This window comes from Leuciscus leuciscus (genome assembly GCF_965113295.1).
Source record: "Leuciscus leuciscus genome assembly, chromosome: 14".
Classification (NCBI taxonomy): domain Eukaryota; kingdom Metazoa; phylum Chordata; class Actinopteri; order Cypriniformes; family Leuciscidae; genus Leuciscus; species Leuciscus leuciscus.
Window position 1 is genome coordinate 30,331,556 of NC_138738.1, and position 15,561 is coordinate 30,347,116.

Below are 15,561 nucleotides of genomic sequence, written 5' to 3' on the forward strand. Positions count from 1 at the left end.
ACTCCACCTGCCCTTCTGAGACCCTCCATCACTCCACCTGCCCTTATTGCCTCAGATTGTGAAGCACAACGCATCACGCAACAACCTCAGGCACGAAGGAACGGCTCACCTCTGGCGGTCAGCTGATTCATCAGAATAAAACCGCAGAATGGGAACCGCTGTGTTGAGATGGCAGTAGGATGTGGGGTTCAGTGCCTGTAGCCTACATACATGATTGTAGTTTGAATAAAGCTTTGTTTCATGTGTTGACTTGTATGCATTTGTTTATTGTGTGATGGTGACTTTCATTCATTCTTTTACTAATTTATAAAAATGTCTCGTTGTCAGTAAATAAAATATAATTATTTAATTAATGCTTTATTTAATTGTTTGAATGAAAATGTAGATATGTTTACTATATACACATCTAGAGTGTATTCATGCATAGCTATGTCATATGACATACATTACATTTTGTTTGTTTTATTGAAATATATCATTTTGAGTAAAAAGTAATATAATTAAGTATTGGTCAGCATTTATCGTTGTTATTATTGTATGTTTTGGGGTGGGATAGCAATGCAATTCATTCTGGGGTAATATACATTTTTAATATTAATGATACTTAAATTTTTCGAGTATAAAATCAACAGTTTTCTCCAAAGGCGAATCTTTGCACAGCTGCCTATCTCCTTTGTGCAGACATTACAAGCGCTGAGGAAAACCGTTCTAGGTAGGGCTGTTGAGTTACTGATGTTTTGAGGTATATATATATATATATATATATATATATATATATATATATATATATATATATATATATCAATCATGGGTTTGCATACATAATATGAGATTTTTTACACAGGAAAAAAGAATCTACAAGATTGAATATCTTAATATATATTTTCTTAAATAATTCATTATAATACATTTTAAAAATTCATTTTTTTGTTAGTTATAGGCCCAGGCCTGAGGGATGAAACGAGAGTTAAATTCAACAAGAAAAAGAGGAAAACAAAGCAATAAGCCACTTTTGCTTGTGGATGAAAATGTTTGGATATAAAATAAAGAAATTAACAAAATATTCAAGAGATGACAATTTTGGGATTTCGTAATAAAAATAAATAATATCGTTAAGGATATAACGGTGGGTCACATTAGTAGGGTTAAATATAAGAACTTAAATCAACCATAAATGTGTTCACAAAATAAATGGGCAGCAGTTTCTTCAAAAAGACCACTAAATGAGCAAGTTTAATCAATATCAAGATATTTACAGATAAATGAATTAAACGTGTCGTTCAAATCTTATAAGTTGTTGCGCGTGTGATAACGCGTCGTAGGTCACATGACAACGTCAACATAGCAGATGTCCGGTTCGCATTCATACCATAAGGTGTGTTCGACATCGGCTGCGGCTGGATGTAACCGATCGGCGAGAGTAGCCGCGTGCAGGCGGGGAGGAGCTGCAAACGGAGACGTGAAGTCGGACACTTTCTGGTTCTCGTAGTGACCGCTCACGTGGTGTTTGCATACTTTACCACAGCTGAAGTGAAATAAATGCAATATTTGCCAAATAATACACAGATGTTTCAGAGACATTTTCATTCAATACTTTAAATGTACTGCTTCATACAGCGTCTGTTTGAACAAGAATAAAGTTCAACATAAGCTATACTATCAATGAAGTGGAGTCTACGTTTTTTAATCAGTTTTAATTTGATAAACATGACACAATATAACATCACAACTACATGAAAATAGTGTTTACTGTTATCAAAAACTGATTTGTGAGCTTTAGAGGAACTAAAGGTGTTCGAATAAACACGAAACACACGTGATCGTTGTCATGCGGTGAATCCGGCCAATCGTGGAACAGCTGTGTCGTCATCAGCCCTCCTGCAGCCCAGTGCAGCCGCTCTTGAGAAGCTGCGCTGGCTGAGTTCTCCGGCTACTCCCGAATCGCTCTCGCGGTACTTTGATGGCATACGTCACAGTCACGTGGCGTCGGCGCTGTATCAAGTCGGACAAAATTTCTAACCGGCATGCACTGCTTCAAGTCAGCCGCCGATCGGTCTGCGCAGAGCTGCATGAAGTCGAACAAGCCTATTGACTGTAAAAAATATGGACAAAGCGTCTGTGACGTCACCCATAGACTTTCTGAAGAACGGGTTTGAAGCCGTTTATGGGGGGTATGGGCGGCGCCATCTTGGAAAATCTTGGGAAACCCTAACCCCGCCCACCTTCTGACGCAGCGCGCGTCACTCAGCTCGCTCTGCTACTCCGGTTATCTCTGTGTATATTTTAGGCAACGAAATATGTTATAAAACACCATACTAACTCTTTTCGTTTTCATTTAAAGAAATCTTAAACATTATAGCCACACAAATGTGGTTCAGGCAACGCGTATTGATTATATTCACTGCACATAACGTTTGCCTATTTATAACAAAACGAAATATAAAACACAAACCTGCCTCTTTTCGTTTTAAATATAATATAAAAATATTAAACATTTTAATATGGTCCAGGCAATATGTGCATTTGTACTAAACAACAGATGTTGCAGTAAACAACATTACAGATCATCTTCGTTGTATTAAAATTTAAAATGACAAAACTCAACCCAGTCTCTTTTTGTTAAATTTCAGTTTTATCAATATTAGCTATTATAAAAGTATAAGTAAAAGGTAAAGTTACAATAAGCTATACAAATAAAGCAAACAATTCAGTCAAACATAAAAAGTCATGCGCTCGATCTAGTCTAACCATACAACGGTACAAGTTAAATATAGCTTATAAAGTTATGAAACTTCCCCTCAGCCAAAACGATTGCCCACGAGACCAAAAATCGCCCGTTAGATATAGACAAGACGAATTATATCTCATGTTTAACCACTACAGAGACGCCAGAGTCAGCGGCAAACCTCAAAACGTCTAGCCGATGAAAGGCTGCTCCAGGCGGGGTACATCGCGCCGAGCGCCCGGTCATCGCTGGATCTCACAACTGGATACAATTTTCATACATCTTTATAAATAAACCACAGATTTGAGCTTTAAACAACTACATTCTCGCCTGAAAAACTCTTACAACTACATTTCATGATACAGAAACAGTAGTATTATATGTCAACTGTATTAAAAAATGGCGCTTCTTATGTTGTCATTCTGCCTTTCAGCTGTCAATCAAGCTGTCAATCAAAGTTAACCACGCCCTTATTGTCATACATTTTATATCTAAATACTATCTAAACTAACGAGTTAGAAAAAAATTCACTACCCTCGCCGTTGTCAGGCACTCGGAACCTATCGAAAAATCCAATAAAAGTCCATGGGACCAACCTGTAAAAACATGATTTTATGCTGTGAAAACGGACATTTTAACATGGGGGCTATGGACATTTGCTCCCTTTTGGGACCTTCCCCTAGCGGATTTTCGATGTATTGCAGTTTTTCGCACTTCCGGGTAGGCTTCATTTTTCAGATCAGAATGTTGCCCCTTGATTCATACTCAGATCTGGCTATAAAGTAGCCTACCTACTCTTTGAAGCGCTCGTTAAGTAAGTAGCCTACTTATTGAGTAGACTATGCGGTTTCGAACGCAGCACGTGTTTACTCACATTTGAAAGCACCCGCGTCGCCGATCTCTGCGATGTTTGATAATGACGTCCTCTCGTTTGACCTGGGATAGAAGAGTATCCATCGGTTGAGCATGGACTCACAGAAACTCACGTCATTTCCATTATTCACCACACGATGGCGCCATATTCTTGCAACAAGCACCGAGCAGAAACAGTCATCGAAGCGAGAATATAAAATGTAGGTTTTGAATGTTAGCCTACACGTAATCTAATTTAGAACAGTTACGTATTTAACCTGAGGTAAACTTCAATTGTTTATGTGATAGGCCTAATGGACAATAACTCATATTTGATGTTATTCTACTCAGAAGTGAAACCCATCTCTTACTCCTCATGTTTTTCAGTTTTCTCTGCACATACATAACATTAGCTAACCTACAAAAAGAAGTAGGCTGGTAGACGTCCATCGGGTAACTATCTTTTTCAGCTTCTGATCTAAATCAGGGGGGGGACACATTTGCAAGTGTCATGTAAATTTTGTGCAAATTATACCCGCCCTACGTGAAACTGAGCAAGCCCTTCCTTGTCATCGTGATTCAGTGACTGAATGATTCAAAACGTTTACCGCTTACGACCACGGATGATCCATATAAAATATCCGTATATCAGATCTTAGATCGTAGAAGTAAAAGGACATTTGCATCTACAGCCTTGGAGGCCCAAACCACACTTCAGCAGGACCATCATCATCACACCCCGCCCCTCGGTCAACATTAGACCTGTGTAAAGTGCGACAGGTGCGTGGAGAGATCAGCACCTTTACAGCTGCGGGGAAAGGAGAGGGGGCATGATTTTTGTCGACTATAAAAACCCGACACTGGCCAGATAGATTCACAGGACCCGCAGGTACGGAAACGAGCATGTCGACCGAGGCCCTCCATCAGAGCAACCTGGATTTGAAACTACATGGGTGAGCCAGACAGGTAAAACCAACTAAACAAACAAACAAAACAAAAACTTAAAGGGATTTTCTATGACCATACATAAATGCATTAGGGAACATGCCTTTTTTTATTATTATTAAACTATTTGCATTGTGCAGAATATAGCCTATTTTACAAATTAATTGGATTTTGATATCAATATACGCACAAACTACAATATCAACATCTATTAAAATAACCTTTTTTAATTTAAGATAGGGGAAGGAAACCCTGAACTTTTAATGAAGTAAATTGAAAGTAGTGCCAAAATGACATCAAGCAGTGGAAAATTATTTGCAGTTTCAACCAGTTTGAATGTAATTGCTGCTAAGAAATCAAATTAAACTTCTCAGGTAAACAAAGCAAAAACATTATTGTACCAATATATCCAAGAATGTACTGTAATGCTATAATATGCTATTTAATTGAACTGTTTCTTATTTTACTTGTCTTACTTGCAGGTAAATGGCAGGGAACACCTGAAAAACAAAATCTATTGGATTCAAAGTTTTTGACAGTAGTTTCTGGAGTTTATCACGGTGTGCATCCAGAACTTCGACGGATAAAACTGCACTTGCTCTACGTTGAGCCACACGCACAATACATATGGATTCAGTTTTGTTCGTTCGGCTCGCGTTAAGCAAGTGCAGAACTTCTCCAGTTGCCAAACTCCTGTGACATTTTATGGATTGGAAGCATGAAAAACTGCTATGCTCTATGTTTGGAATGGAAAATAAGAACCCAAACCTCATAAATGTGAGATATCCATAGAAAAATGAGTGGGCTACAATTGATCACCTGCCTTCTGAAATGACCATGATTTACAATATCACCTGTTATCCAACACAATGTTTGTTGAGCTCTCCACTTCCTCTCTTCTGTGTTGGTTTTAAATGAGTAAACTTCTTCTCACACATGCTGCAGTGATGTAATGGCAAAATAAAATACTTCTTAACCCTTCAGTGTTTGTATGTTGAGTTATCACACGTACGCTATAGCCTGGTAACTGTGGAAGCATATGATTGCTATGGAAATCTAGAAGTCAGTGGAGAGTTTGATGGGTAATGGGTAATCTGCACAAATGGGTAACAGGTAAAACATTAACTAGAGGAGCCTGGACTCTCTCTTCCCTCTCCATCAGCCTGACCATCTGCTCCTGGCTGTTTCACACAGGCTCACATTGAGTCACCCTGGCCTCTATCTCTCAAGTCAAATTCATTCAAATAAATTAACATTACTACCTCAACTCTTCTGGATAACACGCACATAAAGCCATTCGACGTCTGGCTGTTAGGTTAGCAGTGCATCATTATAGCACGCCTTTAGGTGTGTTTTTTCTTTATTTACCATACAGCTGCATTATATTAACCGTTATAGTGTGAGGCACATTGTTTTATTTCACATCTGTTGTTTCTATTAAGCACTACCACAAAGCTCAGACTACACAAGGATACTAATAAAACAAGCAGTTTAGTTGAAAGAGAAACGTGGTTTGTAGCAGATGTGCAATCGGAGGGCTGTTATTAGATCAGAATTTGGTGTTCTGCTCTGATGATGCTGAAGGCTACTGCAACTAAAGAGGCTCCAGAGGCCATGTGTTTCAGCCAAAGACCATTACAATACCACTAATGAAATATGCAAGTGCCTTTGGGCGGTTTCCCAGCCTGTGATTGGCCATAGACGTATCTTCAATATCACCAATTAGGCTGAGGAATATTGAGGTCAACATTCAATGTGCCCAAAGCAATTTTGATGAGTGTTTTGTTCGAGCTGTTTATTGATTCTATCTGGCAAACAAACCTAAACACACCTACTTGTATACATGGACGTGCACACACATTTACAGTAAGCTCTATACAGTGTCTCCAAAACATTTGGACACTTAGCATACATTTTTAAACTCACATTTTCTCAATTCTGAATCTGAATTTTCAGCAGCCATTACTCCAGTCTTCAGTGTCACATGATCCTTCAGAAATCATTCTAATATGCTGATTTGTCAAGAAACATTTCTTATTGTAATCAATGTCGAAAACGGTTGTGCTGCTTACTATTTTTGTGGAAACTGATACATTTCTTAGGATTCTTTGATAAATAGAAAATTCAATAGAACAGCATTTATTTAAAATAGAAATCTTTTGTAACATTATAAATATATTTACCACCACTTTTGATCAATTCAATGCATCCTAGCTGCAATAAAAGTATTGATTTTTTACATGTAAACTGTGTGTGTGTGTTGGGTATACTTACAAATTATAGTCGGTTACTAATTCCAAATTACATGACATAAAGTTAGAAACATCCATACATATTTAAAGGAATCGTTCACCCAAAAATGAAAATTCTGTTATCATTTGCTCACCCTCATGTTGTTCTAAACCCGTAAGACTTTCGTTCATCTTCGAAACACAAATGAAGACATTTTAATGAAATCTGAGAGATTTCTGTCCCTCCATTGACAGGCCATGCAACTTCCACTTTGTCGCTTCAAAAAGGTCATAAAGAGATTGTAAAACTAATATACAGTATTAGTATTGGGTGGTTTTGTCCACATTTTTTGAAGAGATCACTTTTTATAACGAACATAGGCTATAAATTCACATATAAACATTCATCACCGCACACATCAGATATGGTAAACGGAAACTCAAGCATGCTTTCTTGACGTGCGAGAACCAATGAGGTTCATTCTCGTGTGTCAAGCAGGTTCAGTTGAGCTTCTGATTGTGTTCGCTGATCAATGTTTATATGTGAATAAAAGGAAAAATTCAATCTATTCATCATATAAAGCGATCGTGTCTTTTCAGAAAATTTGAACAAAACCGCTCTATTCATATGGATTAGTTTTACGATCTCTTTATGAACTTGGAAGGACAGAAATCTCTCAAATTATATTTAAAATATCGTCATTTGTGTTTTAAAGACGAACGAAAAGTCTTACAGGTTTAAAATGACATGAGGGTGAGAAACAGATGACATTTTTTTTCATTTTTGGGTAAACTAACCCTTTATGGTAATATAATCTCACTACATTTGGATTACTTTTAGATTACTTTTGACCTACTCGTTAATCACATTGATTTGAATAGTATGATCTTGTACCACATTAATATAAAGAGAAAGAAAATATTTTCCATTGATTTGTAATCAACAATATGCAGTGCATTGAATATTACATTACGTCAGGGTTTCCCAGACTGGGGTTCGTGAGATTAATGAAAAGCTGTTCCCCCTGGTTTCACAGACAAGGTTTAAGATATTCCCAGACTAAAATGCCAGTTTGAGCTCTATAAACTTGCTCTGATATCTTAAAATATGTCAGTGCCATTGTTTTGTCTCAAGTAATGTTTTTTTTTTCTAAGGCACGTTTATAAAAGCTACTTAAATGTCCTAATTGAACTAAAGGCCTAATCCTGGCTTAATCTAAGCCCTGTCTGTGAAACCGGGCCATTAAGTAATTAAATTATAAAAATGAAAATAAATAATGTGAAAAATAAATATTAGTATTAAGAGTTATGATTGCAAGTATTTTAAAATGTAATATAATCTAATTACAAGTACTTAATTTTTGGAATCTGACATAATCCAGATTACATGCAAGCAGTAACTATCCGGCACTATAACTATATATATATATATATATATATATATATATATATATATATATATATATATATATATATATATATATATATATATATATGTGTGTGTGTGTGTGTGTGTGTGTGTGTGTGTATGTATGTATGTATATATATTTATATATGTATGTATGTATGTATGTATATATATGTATATATATATATATTGTGTGTGTGTGTATATATATATATATACAGTATATATATATATATATACTGTATATATATATATATATATATATATATTACTAATATATTTTAAACAACTGTTTCAAACACGAGCATGTCACAGAAACACACAAAGTGAGAGTCACAGCATATTTGTTGGTGTTGCAGATGTCTGAGTTTGAGCTGTCAGGACCCGTTTTTCACATACAGAGCAGGATTAGTTTCCATGGTGGCAGTGAACATGTGGCAGGTGGTTTTTGCCCTCAGCTTTGTACTACCAGCAGAAAAAGACACTAGTTTTGTCTGTGAGGAAATTCTAAAATGACAGTCATAAAAGAAACGATACATTTTGCAGAAGGAAGCAGTTGATATAAAACTGTATATGTATACATGGATAAAACCAATGAATACATTTCATTTGATATATGTTTTATAATAATTTTTCCATTCCAGTAAACATATCCACACTGCAACTTCTTTGTCTGTTGCATTGTCATTTACATAAGAGATAGAATCTTTAAAAAGAATGCAAATTAGAAATTTGGCAGTGAAATTGGTCTAACTGTTGTGCTGTGTGTCTGTATGGAGGATATTAAATTCAAGGTGTGTGTAAACTTCACCGAATATAGTTCCAAGGACAGGTGACCAGTCAACAGCCCCTGGAGATGTGCGTCATCCAGACAGCTCTTGTTTTCCAGAGCCTACCTGACAACATGGAGATGCTAATGCCATCTCACAGAGACGCAGAAAGAACAGGAGACGAAGAGTGTTACCATGGAACAGATGGATTTATGAAACAGGCACACACACACACACACACACACACACACACACACACACACACACACACACACACACACACACACACACACACACAGTGCTTGCATACTATCTGACCCTGTCGTTCACACACGGAATGAGATACACACTAATAAACATTCATCACACACACAGGTATAGGGTGTAGCACGCAGACAGCAGGAGTGGGGGCAGATGTGTAAACACTACCTGTTTGTTCTGTGTAATGGCTGAATGACTGGGGAAGTGAGAAGCAGGTGATGGTCCTGCTGGAACACTGAGCTCCATATAATACATTCAAGCTACATGTGACAGCCTTGGATTTTCTCCAAGAGTGGGTGGAGTGTATGATTCTCACGGTAAAACAGCGGTAATAAGAGAGTGTTTACAGTACATGCTATACTAATAATAATTTGTACCATACATTGTTACAGAGTAGCCTGCTAACTATCTTAATCTGGTTCATAAAGACCTGGCTGACTCACTGAGCTACTTTGAATGGTTATCTGTGAGAGAGAGAGAGTAAGCTGGCCTGTGATGTAAATGGACTAATTTTACTGTGAAATGAATGCTGTAGTGATGCAAGGAGAGATGTGATTAGCCTGCGGCCTTGACTGAGTCTCACACCAATAGAAGCACAGAAACACCTCTCTCTTATTTCTATAATCCATGAACAAACATATGACTTTTTGATGATCACAATGTATTACAAATCAGGTTATGCTAACATTTCTTAAAACAAATGTAGGCCTATACACTGTCCTATTTTACACAATGTTTGCTGGTTGAGTGATAAGACTTTGACTAGTAGTGTTTTGACCCTCCCTGTCTGGTTAGTCATTATAATTGCATAATTTGTTGGTGAAAAGCTTGTGTGGAGGAGAACCTGCTTTTTCAAATGATACCTGTTCTATTAACATGATGGCAAATCAAATTAAAAACCAGGCATGAAATGTATGGTTTTGTATATTTTTTACATGTAATAATGAATTGGGAGTTTCTTCAACTATGGCCACTTTTTTTGGTCCTGCGGCCAGTTTACTGAATTACTGTCAATGAATTACCAACAATGGCTAATAGTCTACATATATGCATTACCGTTTTATTTTATTTTTTTTTACAAAAGAAAATTCCCACCAGTGTTCAGTAGAATTTTTTGATGATAATGGTAGTGGTTCCTTTAAGAGCTCAGAGCTGCATTTTATGTAACCTATAAACACAGTTCATTTTCTTTGTTTATTTTGAAAAAAATAACAGTTTGTTTGGAAATTTCACACATTAAACATTCTGCTAAAAAGAGATATTAACCTTGATTTTTTTCTTTGCACATCACATGCCTCATATTTCATCTCAAGCATGGTATTTGTTGACATTAGTCTTCTTGGCATCAAAATAGAGTAGAATTTTTTTTTTAATAATTGAAAAATACTATATTGTATGTGGTTCTGCAGTGGAATAACTGTAATTAATATAAATAATTTTCATACAAAATATTGAAGGTTCCTCTCTTTGTATAGATATTCATATTACTGAATCACTGGGTCTGAGATAAAGGTAAAACACAATTTATACGAAAGGCATTTGAGAAGTTTTCAAAACACTTTTACTGTGATATAAGTAATAAACAAACATACAAGTAAAAAAAAACCACCTATAACAGATGTATAATAGCAGCAAATGGTTCTATGCTAAACATATAATTCAACACATTATACAAAATGGTGACAATACCTAGAATATTATGCTTTACTTTCTTATTTTCGAGTGAATTTCAGTACTCTCTCACAAAAGTTATTGAAAGCTCATTTTTAAGCACTTTACAAGCTTGTTTTTGACAAGAGCTTTTAGCGAGTTCATATTATACTGTAATATTTTACTATGCTAGAATGTGCTTGAAGAAAAAAGAAACAGGGTTCATCTGTAGGTGCTACAATGACTCTACCACCACAAAAGATGAGGGTGATAGAACAACAATACCTTTTGTTTGGACTCGCACAATAGTGCATCATGTTCCTGAAACTCTGAGAGGACACCACATCATGGATGGATGTTCCACTGTAATAAACAACAGCATTAAAACAAGATGTTAGCCAGTGATGCAGTTTCTGTAAATATCTTTTAGCTGAGATTGATGACCGCTTGGTAGATATCTTTACCTGCAGATTCTCCTAAACACGACAGTAAATGACAAGAAGCAAAATGGACGAAAATCTGACACTGTTTCACCATTTCTTAAAGGGATAGATCACCCAAAAATGAAAATTCTCTCATCATTTACCCATCCTGATACTATACTTGATGTATATCCATTTCTTTTTTCAGATAAACACAAACAATGATTTTTAGAAAAAATAATCAATCTCTGTGAGTCCATATAATGCAAGTGAATGGGTGGCGCTCGTTTGACGACTGAAAAACCACCATTGATTGTGACGGTAATCCATAACAGCCCAGTGGAAGAAGCAAATGTTTGAAGCAAAATGTTAAGTGCATTGTGAAGTTCGAGCGAGAAGTAACGTGGAAACATAGAGGACCGACGCATTTTGTGCAAGCTTCACAACACACTTACGAACGCATATATGACAGTAGACCGAAGCAATGACTTATAGTTTAAAAAAGTTAAAAAATATTAGTGTTTTTCTTAGACGCCTATCGTTTCACATCATTGATTCATCCACTGGGGTCTTATGGATTAAGCATTAAACAAGCAGTAAATGATGAGATCATTTTAATTTCCCTGTAAACTATCTCTTTAAGCGGACTCCATGAATCTACATTAAGGTTAAACAGTATGGATGGGCCTTGTTTTTTTTTGATGAGTCAGAAATTGAAGCCCCCCGTTAGACAATAACAGGACTTAAGCTCTCTTTTGACAGATGTTGCTGAGCTAGCATTCCCTCTGCACATTCTGCAGTAACTGCAGAGACAGCGGCTATATAAACACCCCGCATTGGACCGACCCCCAACGTTTATTACGCCAAATCTCTCCCACAACAGCATGTGAGTATGGGTCGCCGTCATGCTGCCAAAATCAACATCAAAACAAACCTCATGAAGGCGGATTTAACTGTGAAAATGGATAAACTGATGCTCAGTCGTGCTGACTGGACACAATCATCATGAATGATGGGAGATAGATGCCTTTGTGAATCTTTCCATGGACTGAAAAGTCACCCATTTTTGGTGGTTTTCTAAATTAATTTTCAAAGAAATGTTGGAATTGAGACATTTCAGCCATTGCTGGATTCATGGGGCCCCTATTATCTATGACTGCAAACTATATACTGGTTGTTTTAGTGCAGATAGGCATCAGTTTGTGAATATCATGTCTGATATAGGTACCTTTCTCTTGTCGCAGCTACACTGAAATGGCCGAATAGAACATAATGTGTTTATTCTAAAGTGACCTAAAGAAGAATGCTTTTGACAACTTGACGCTAACAGTAATGGCCTGAGGTCATGGGTTAGGCCTGAATGTTGTTGATAGTGCTTGTAATCTGTCAGGTGAGGGCAGGTGGTGTTGTATTGTTAACCTTATCCCTTAATGTTGCCGGTAGCTGGAGAGAGCAGACAGGCGGCCATCATGAATCAGCGAGAGCAGATGGAGCAGAGGGGGCAGTGGAGGATCACAGTGTGGGAAGAGGAGAACTTCCAGGGCAAGCGCTGTGAGTTCATGCTGGAGTGCCCGAACATTCTGGACAGGAATTTCCAAAAGATCCGCTCTATCAAGGTGGACAATGGCCCGTAAGTGTGTGTTTGAGCTGATTATTTTTGCTGATATCAGCGTCTTACATGTATAACCCCATCATATACATACATATACTGTATATATTGTATATGTATGTATATATATATATATATATAAATATATATTATCGCAATTCAATTAATGTGTCACACATTGGCAAATCAATTAATCGCGTATAACATAAAAGTTTGTATATATAAATCTATTAATTGTGAATAATTGAGTTGACAGCACGCACACACGCACGCACGCACGCACACACACACACACACACATATATATAACTAATATATATATATATATATATATTAGTGCTGTCAAATCAATTAATCGTGATTAATCGTTGACAGCAATCAATTAGTCTGTAATCGCTAATTACAATGTCTACAAACTTTTCTGTTAAGATGCGATCATTTGCAATTAATCGATTTGACAGCACTAATATAGTGTGTGTGTGTGTGTGTGTGTAGTTAATAATATTTTTAATAGGTTTTTGTCCCTTTTTTTTCTTGAGATAATATAAACATTGATCCTATTTTTTGCAGCTGGGTGGGTTATGAGTACCCAGAGTTTCAGGGTCAGCAGTTCATCCTGGAGAAAGGAGATTATCCCTGCTATCAGGCCTGGAGCGGAAACAGCAGCTACCGCACTGAGCACATGCTCTCCTTCAGACCCATCAAATGCGCTGTGAGTTAAATGTACATTTGAGTACAAATCAAATTTGTTTGTGAAATATCACAAAACCAATAGTAATAGTAATATTAATAAAGGCATTGTACGATATAGAAATAATAAGCTTACAATCTACTCTGCTGAAATGCAACGTGTAGCCTACATCATTTGAATTTTATAGCATTTCATTCAAATGAACATGATATCTTGCATCTGAAATACAAACCTTTCAAAATATACTTTTTTGTGTGTGACCTCTTTCACCGCCAGAAACACAGTGATAGTAAAATTACCCTGTATGAGTGTGAGGACATGATGGGACGCAAGTTTGAGATGTGCGATGACTATCCTTCTCTTCAAGCCATGGGCTGGTGCAGTAAGGAGGTTCCTTCTATGAAAGTCAACAATGGAGCGTAAGTCATCCTCCATTTTGCCTCAATATAAGTTATGTTTTGTATTATTCTCTCTGCACACAGACTTATCTCAATTATAATATGTTCTTCTTCATCTCACGGCAGATGGGTGGGCTACCAGTTTCCAGGTTACCGTGGATACCAGTATATCTTTGAGAGAGACAGACGTCAGGGAGAATACAGGAACTATAATGAGTTCGGCACCCAGGCCCACAGCAATCAGATCCAATCAATCCGCAGAATCCAGCACTAACTCCGCCCCCGCTCTTCTCCTATTGGCTACTGTGAATCAAGTGACAGCATGATATGATACGAAGTAGGCAATAAACGCTTTTCAAACTCCAGAAAAAAAGAGTGTGCTTGTCGCCATTCCTTTAATTTTTTAAACCCGTGCCAGAAAATTGAACGTTAGATCGTTAAAAAACTGGAGTGTAATTATTTTATAACAAATCAAGATGGAATAGGCCTACTGCTTATAAGGCTATCCCAGCCTTTGTACTTATAAAGATTTAACATATTGTTAACAGAACTTTTCAATTCAGATTAGAGATTTTTAGATTAGATTTTTTGTTTCATTTAAATTATTAATTTTTTTTCCTTAATGTCAGACATAGAATGTATATTGTTCTTGTCGGATTGTATTTTATTTTCAATAAACAAAAGCACGAGATGATGGCTGGTAGTGTTTACTGTGTGCTATTGTTGCCGGATCGATTGTGTTTTGCAGCTCAAAACGTTTGTTTATTATGACGATTGGTCAGCATTGGTTATTTGAATATTAGCCTTGGCTACATAAAAGCTGGTTTAAATCTCTTCGTTTGGTCAGATAAAATTAAGATCATATATTTTAAGAATAAGTAGGCTAATTCATCGAGAGCTGTCCACGGTGCTGATATCTTCTAATCGCGTAACAGTGCAAGAGACTAACATAGCATTAATAGTTGTGGAATTATTACTGGCAAGGTCTTTTCATCCGTTTCTGAACTTCACAGAAATTTCCATTGGATTTTCATCGAATTAAGTTAAATATGTAAATTAAGAAGAATTAAGAAGAATATGAAAATGTAGTCAACACGCCTGACTGATTAGCCAACAGAAAAGCGGCTTTACAGCACAACAAAACAAAACACAATCGGTTACAAAGGTCCAGTAAATGTTGTATTTTGATCAGCGAGGCGCATTCAAATAGACAGCAGGTTGGCAACGCGGGAGACGATCATTGAGCGCCCTCTGCTGGTTACTTTTGTACTTTACAGTAGGTGTAGACCTCAGTTTACCTATCATTTTAAAACGTTAATTAAAATGTGTATTTTATTAAAAACGACTTTAAATAGATAAAAATGTGAAAAAAGTCTCATAATGTTCAAATAAAAAAGTATTTTTATACAGAGGTGCTATTAACGGTTATCATGATCACAAATTCATAACCTATAGGCTATTATTAATGTTTGCATTTCTATTTTATTTTATTTTATTTTAAACATAAAAAACATATGAAATGACTGTTTATTTTATGAATTAATAAATTACGTGGCTAATACATGATAAATGAAAAAAAGAAGAAGATAAAAAGCTAGT

General features: G+C 36.4%; 1 protein-coding gene and 1 long non-coding RNA gene across 3 annotated transcripts; both read left to right on the forward strand.

Moving 5' to 3' along the window:
* Positions 1-4,159: 4,159 nt before the first annotated feature.
* LOC309474847 lies at positions 4,160-5,505 on the forward strand. The gene is made up of 2 exons (XR_014197438.1): positions 4,160-4,543; positions 5,005-5,505. It is a non-coding gene; the product is annotated as an uncharacterized lncRNA (long non-coding RNA).
* Positions 5,506-12,026: 6,521 nt separating this feature from the next.
* Positions 12,027-14,653, forward strand: cryba2a (crystallin, beta A2a). Of its 2 annotated transcripts, XM_082190357.1 has the most exons (5): positions 12,027-12,150; positions 12,708-12,894; positions 13,444-13,585; positions 13,841-13,983; positions 14,089-14,653. In XM_082190357.1, exons 2-5 carry the CDS (start codon positions 12,734-12,736, stop codon positions 14,234-14,236), a joined length of 594 nt encoding a protein of 197 aa, XP_082046483.1. In that variant the 5' UTR covers positions 12,027-12,150; positions 12,708-12,733; the 3' UTR covers positions 14,237-14,653. The 2 variants fall into 2 exon arrangements, with proteins under 2 accessions (XP_082046483.1, XP_082046482.1); XM_082190356.1 differs by lacking the exon at positions 12,027-12,150 and having other exon boundaries at positions 12,698-12,894.
* Positions 14,654-15,561: the final 908 nt, after the last annotated feature.

Coding starts and splice junctions, on each gene's coding strand:
- cryba2a (XM_082190357.1), top strand. CDS start 12,734: ATGAATCAGCGAGAGCAGATGGAGCAGAGGGGGCAGTGGAGGATCACA. Junction 12,895..13,443: donor ATCAAGGTGGACAATGGCCC/GTAAGTGTGTGT, acceptor TATTTTTTGCAG/CTGGGTGGGTTATGAGTACC. Junction 13,586..13,840: donor TCAGACCCATCAAATGCGCT/GTGAGTTAAATG, acceptor TTTCACCGCCAG/AAACACAGTGATAGTAAAAT.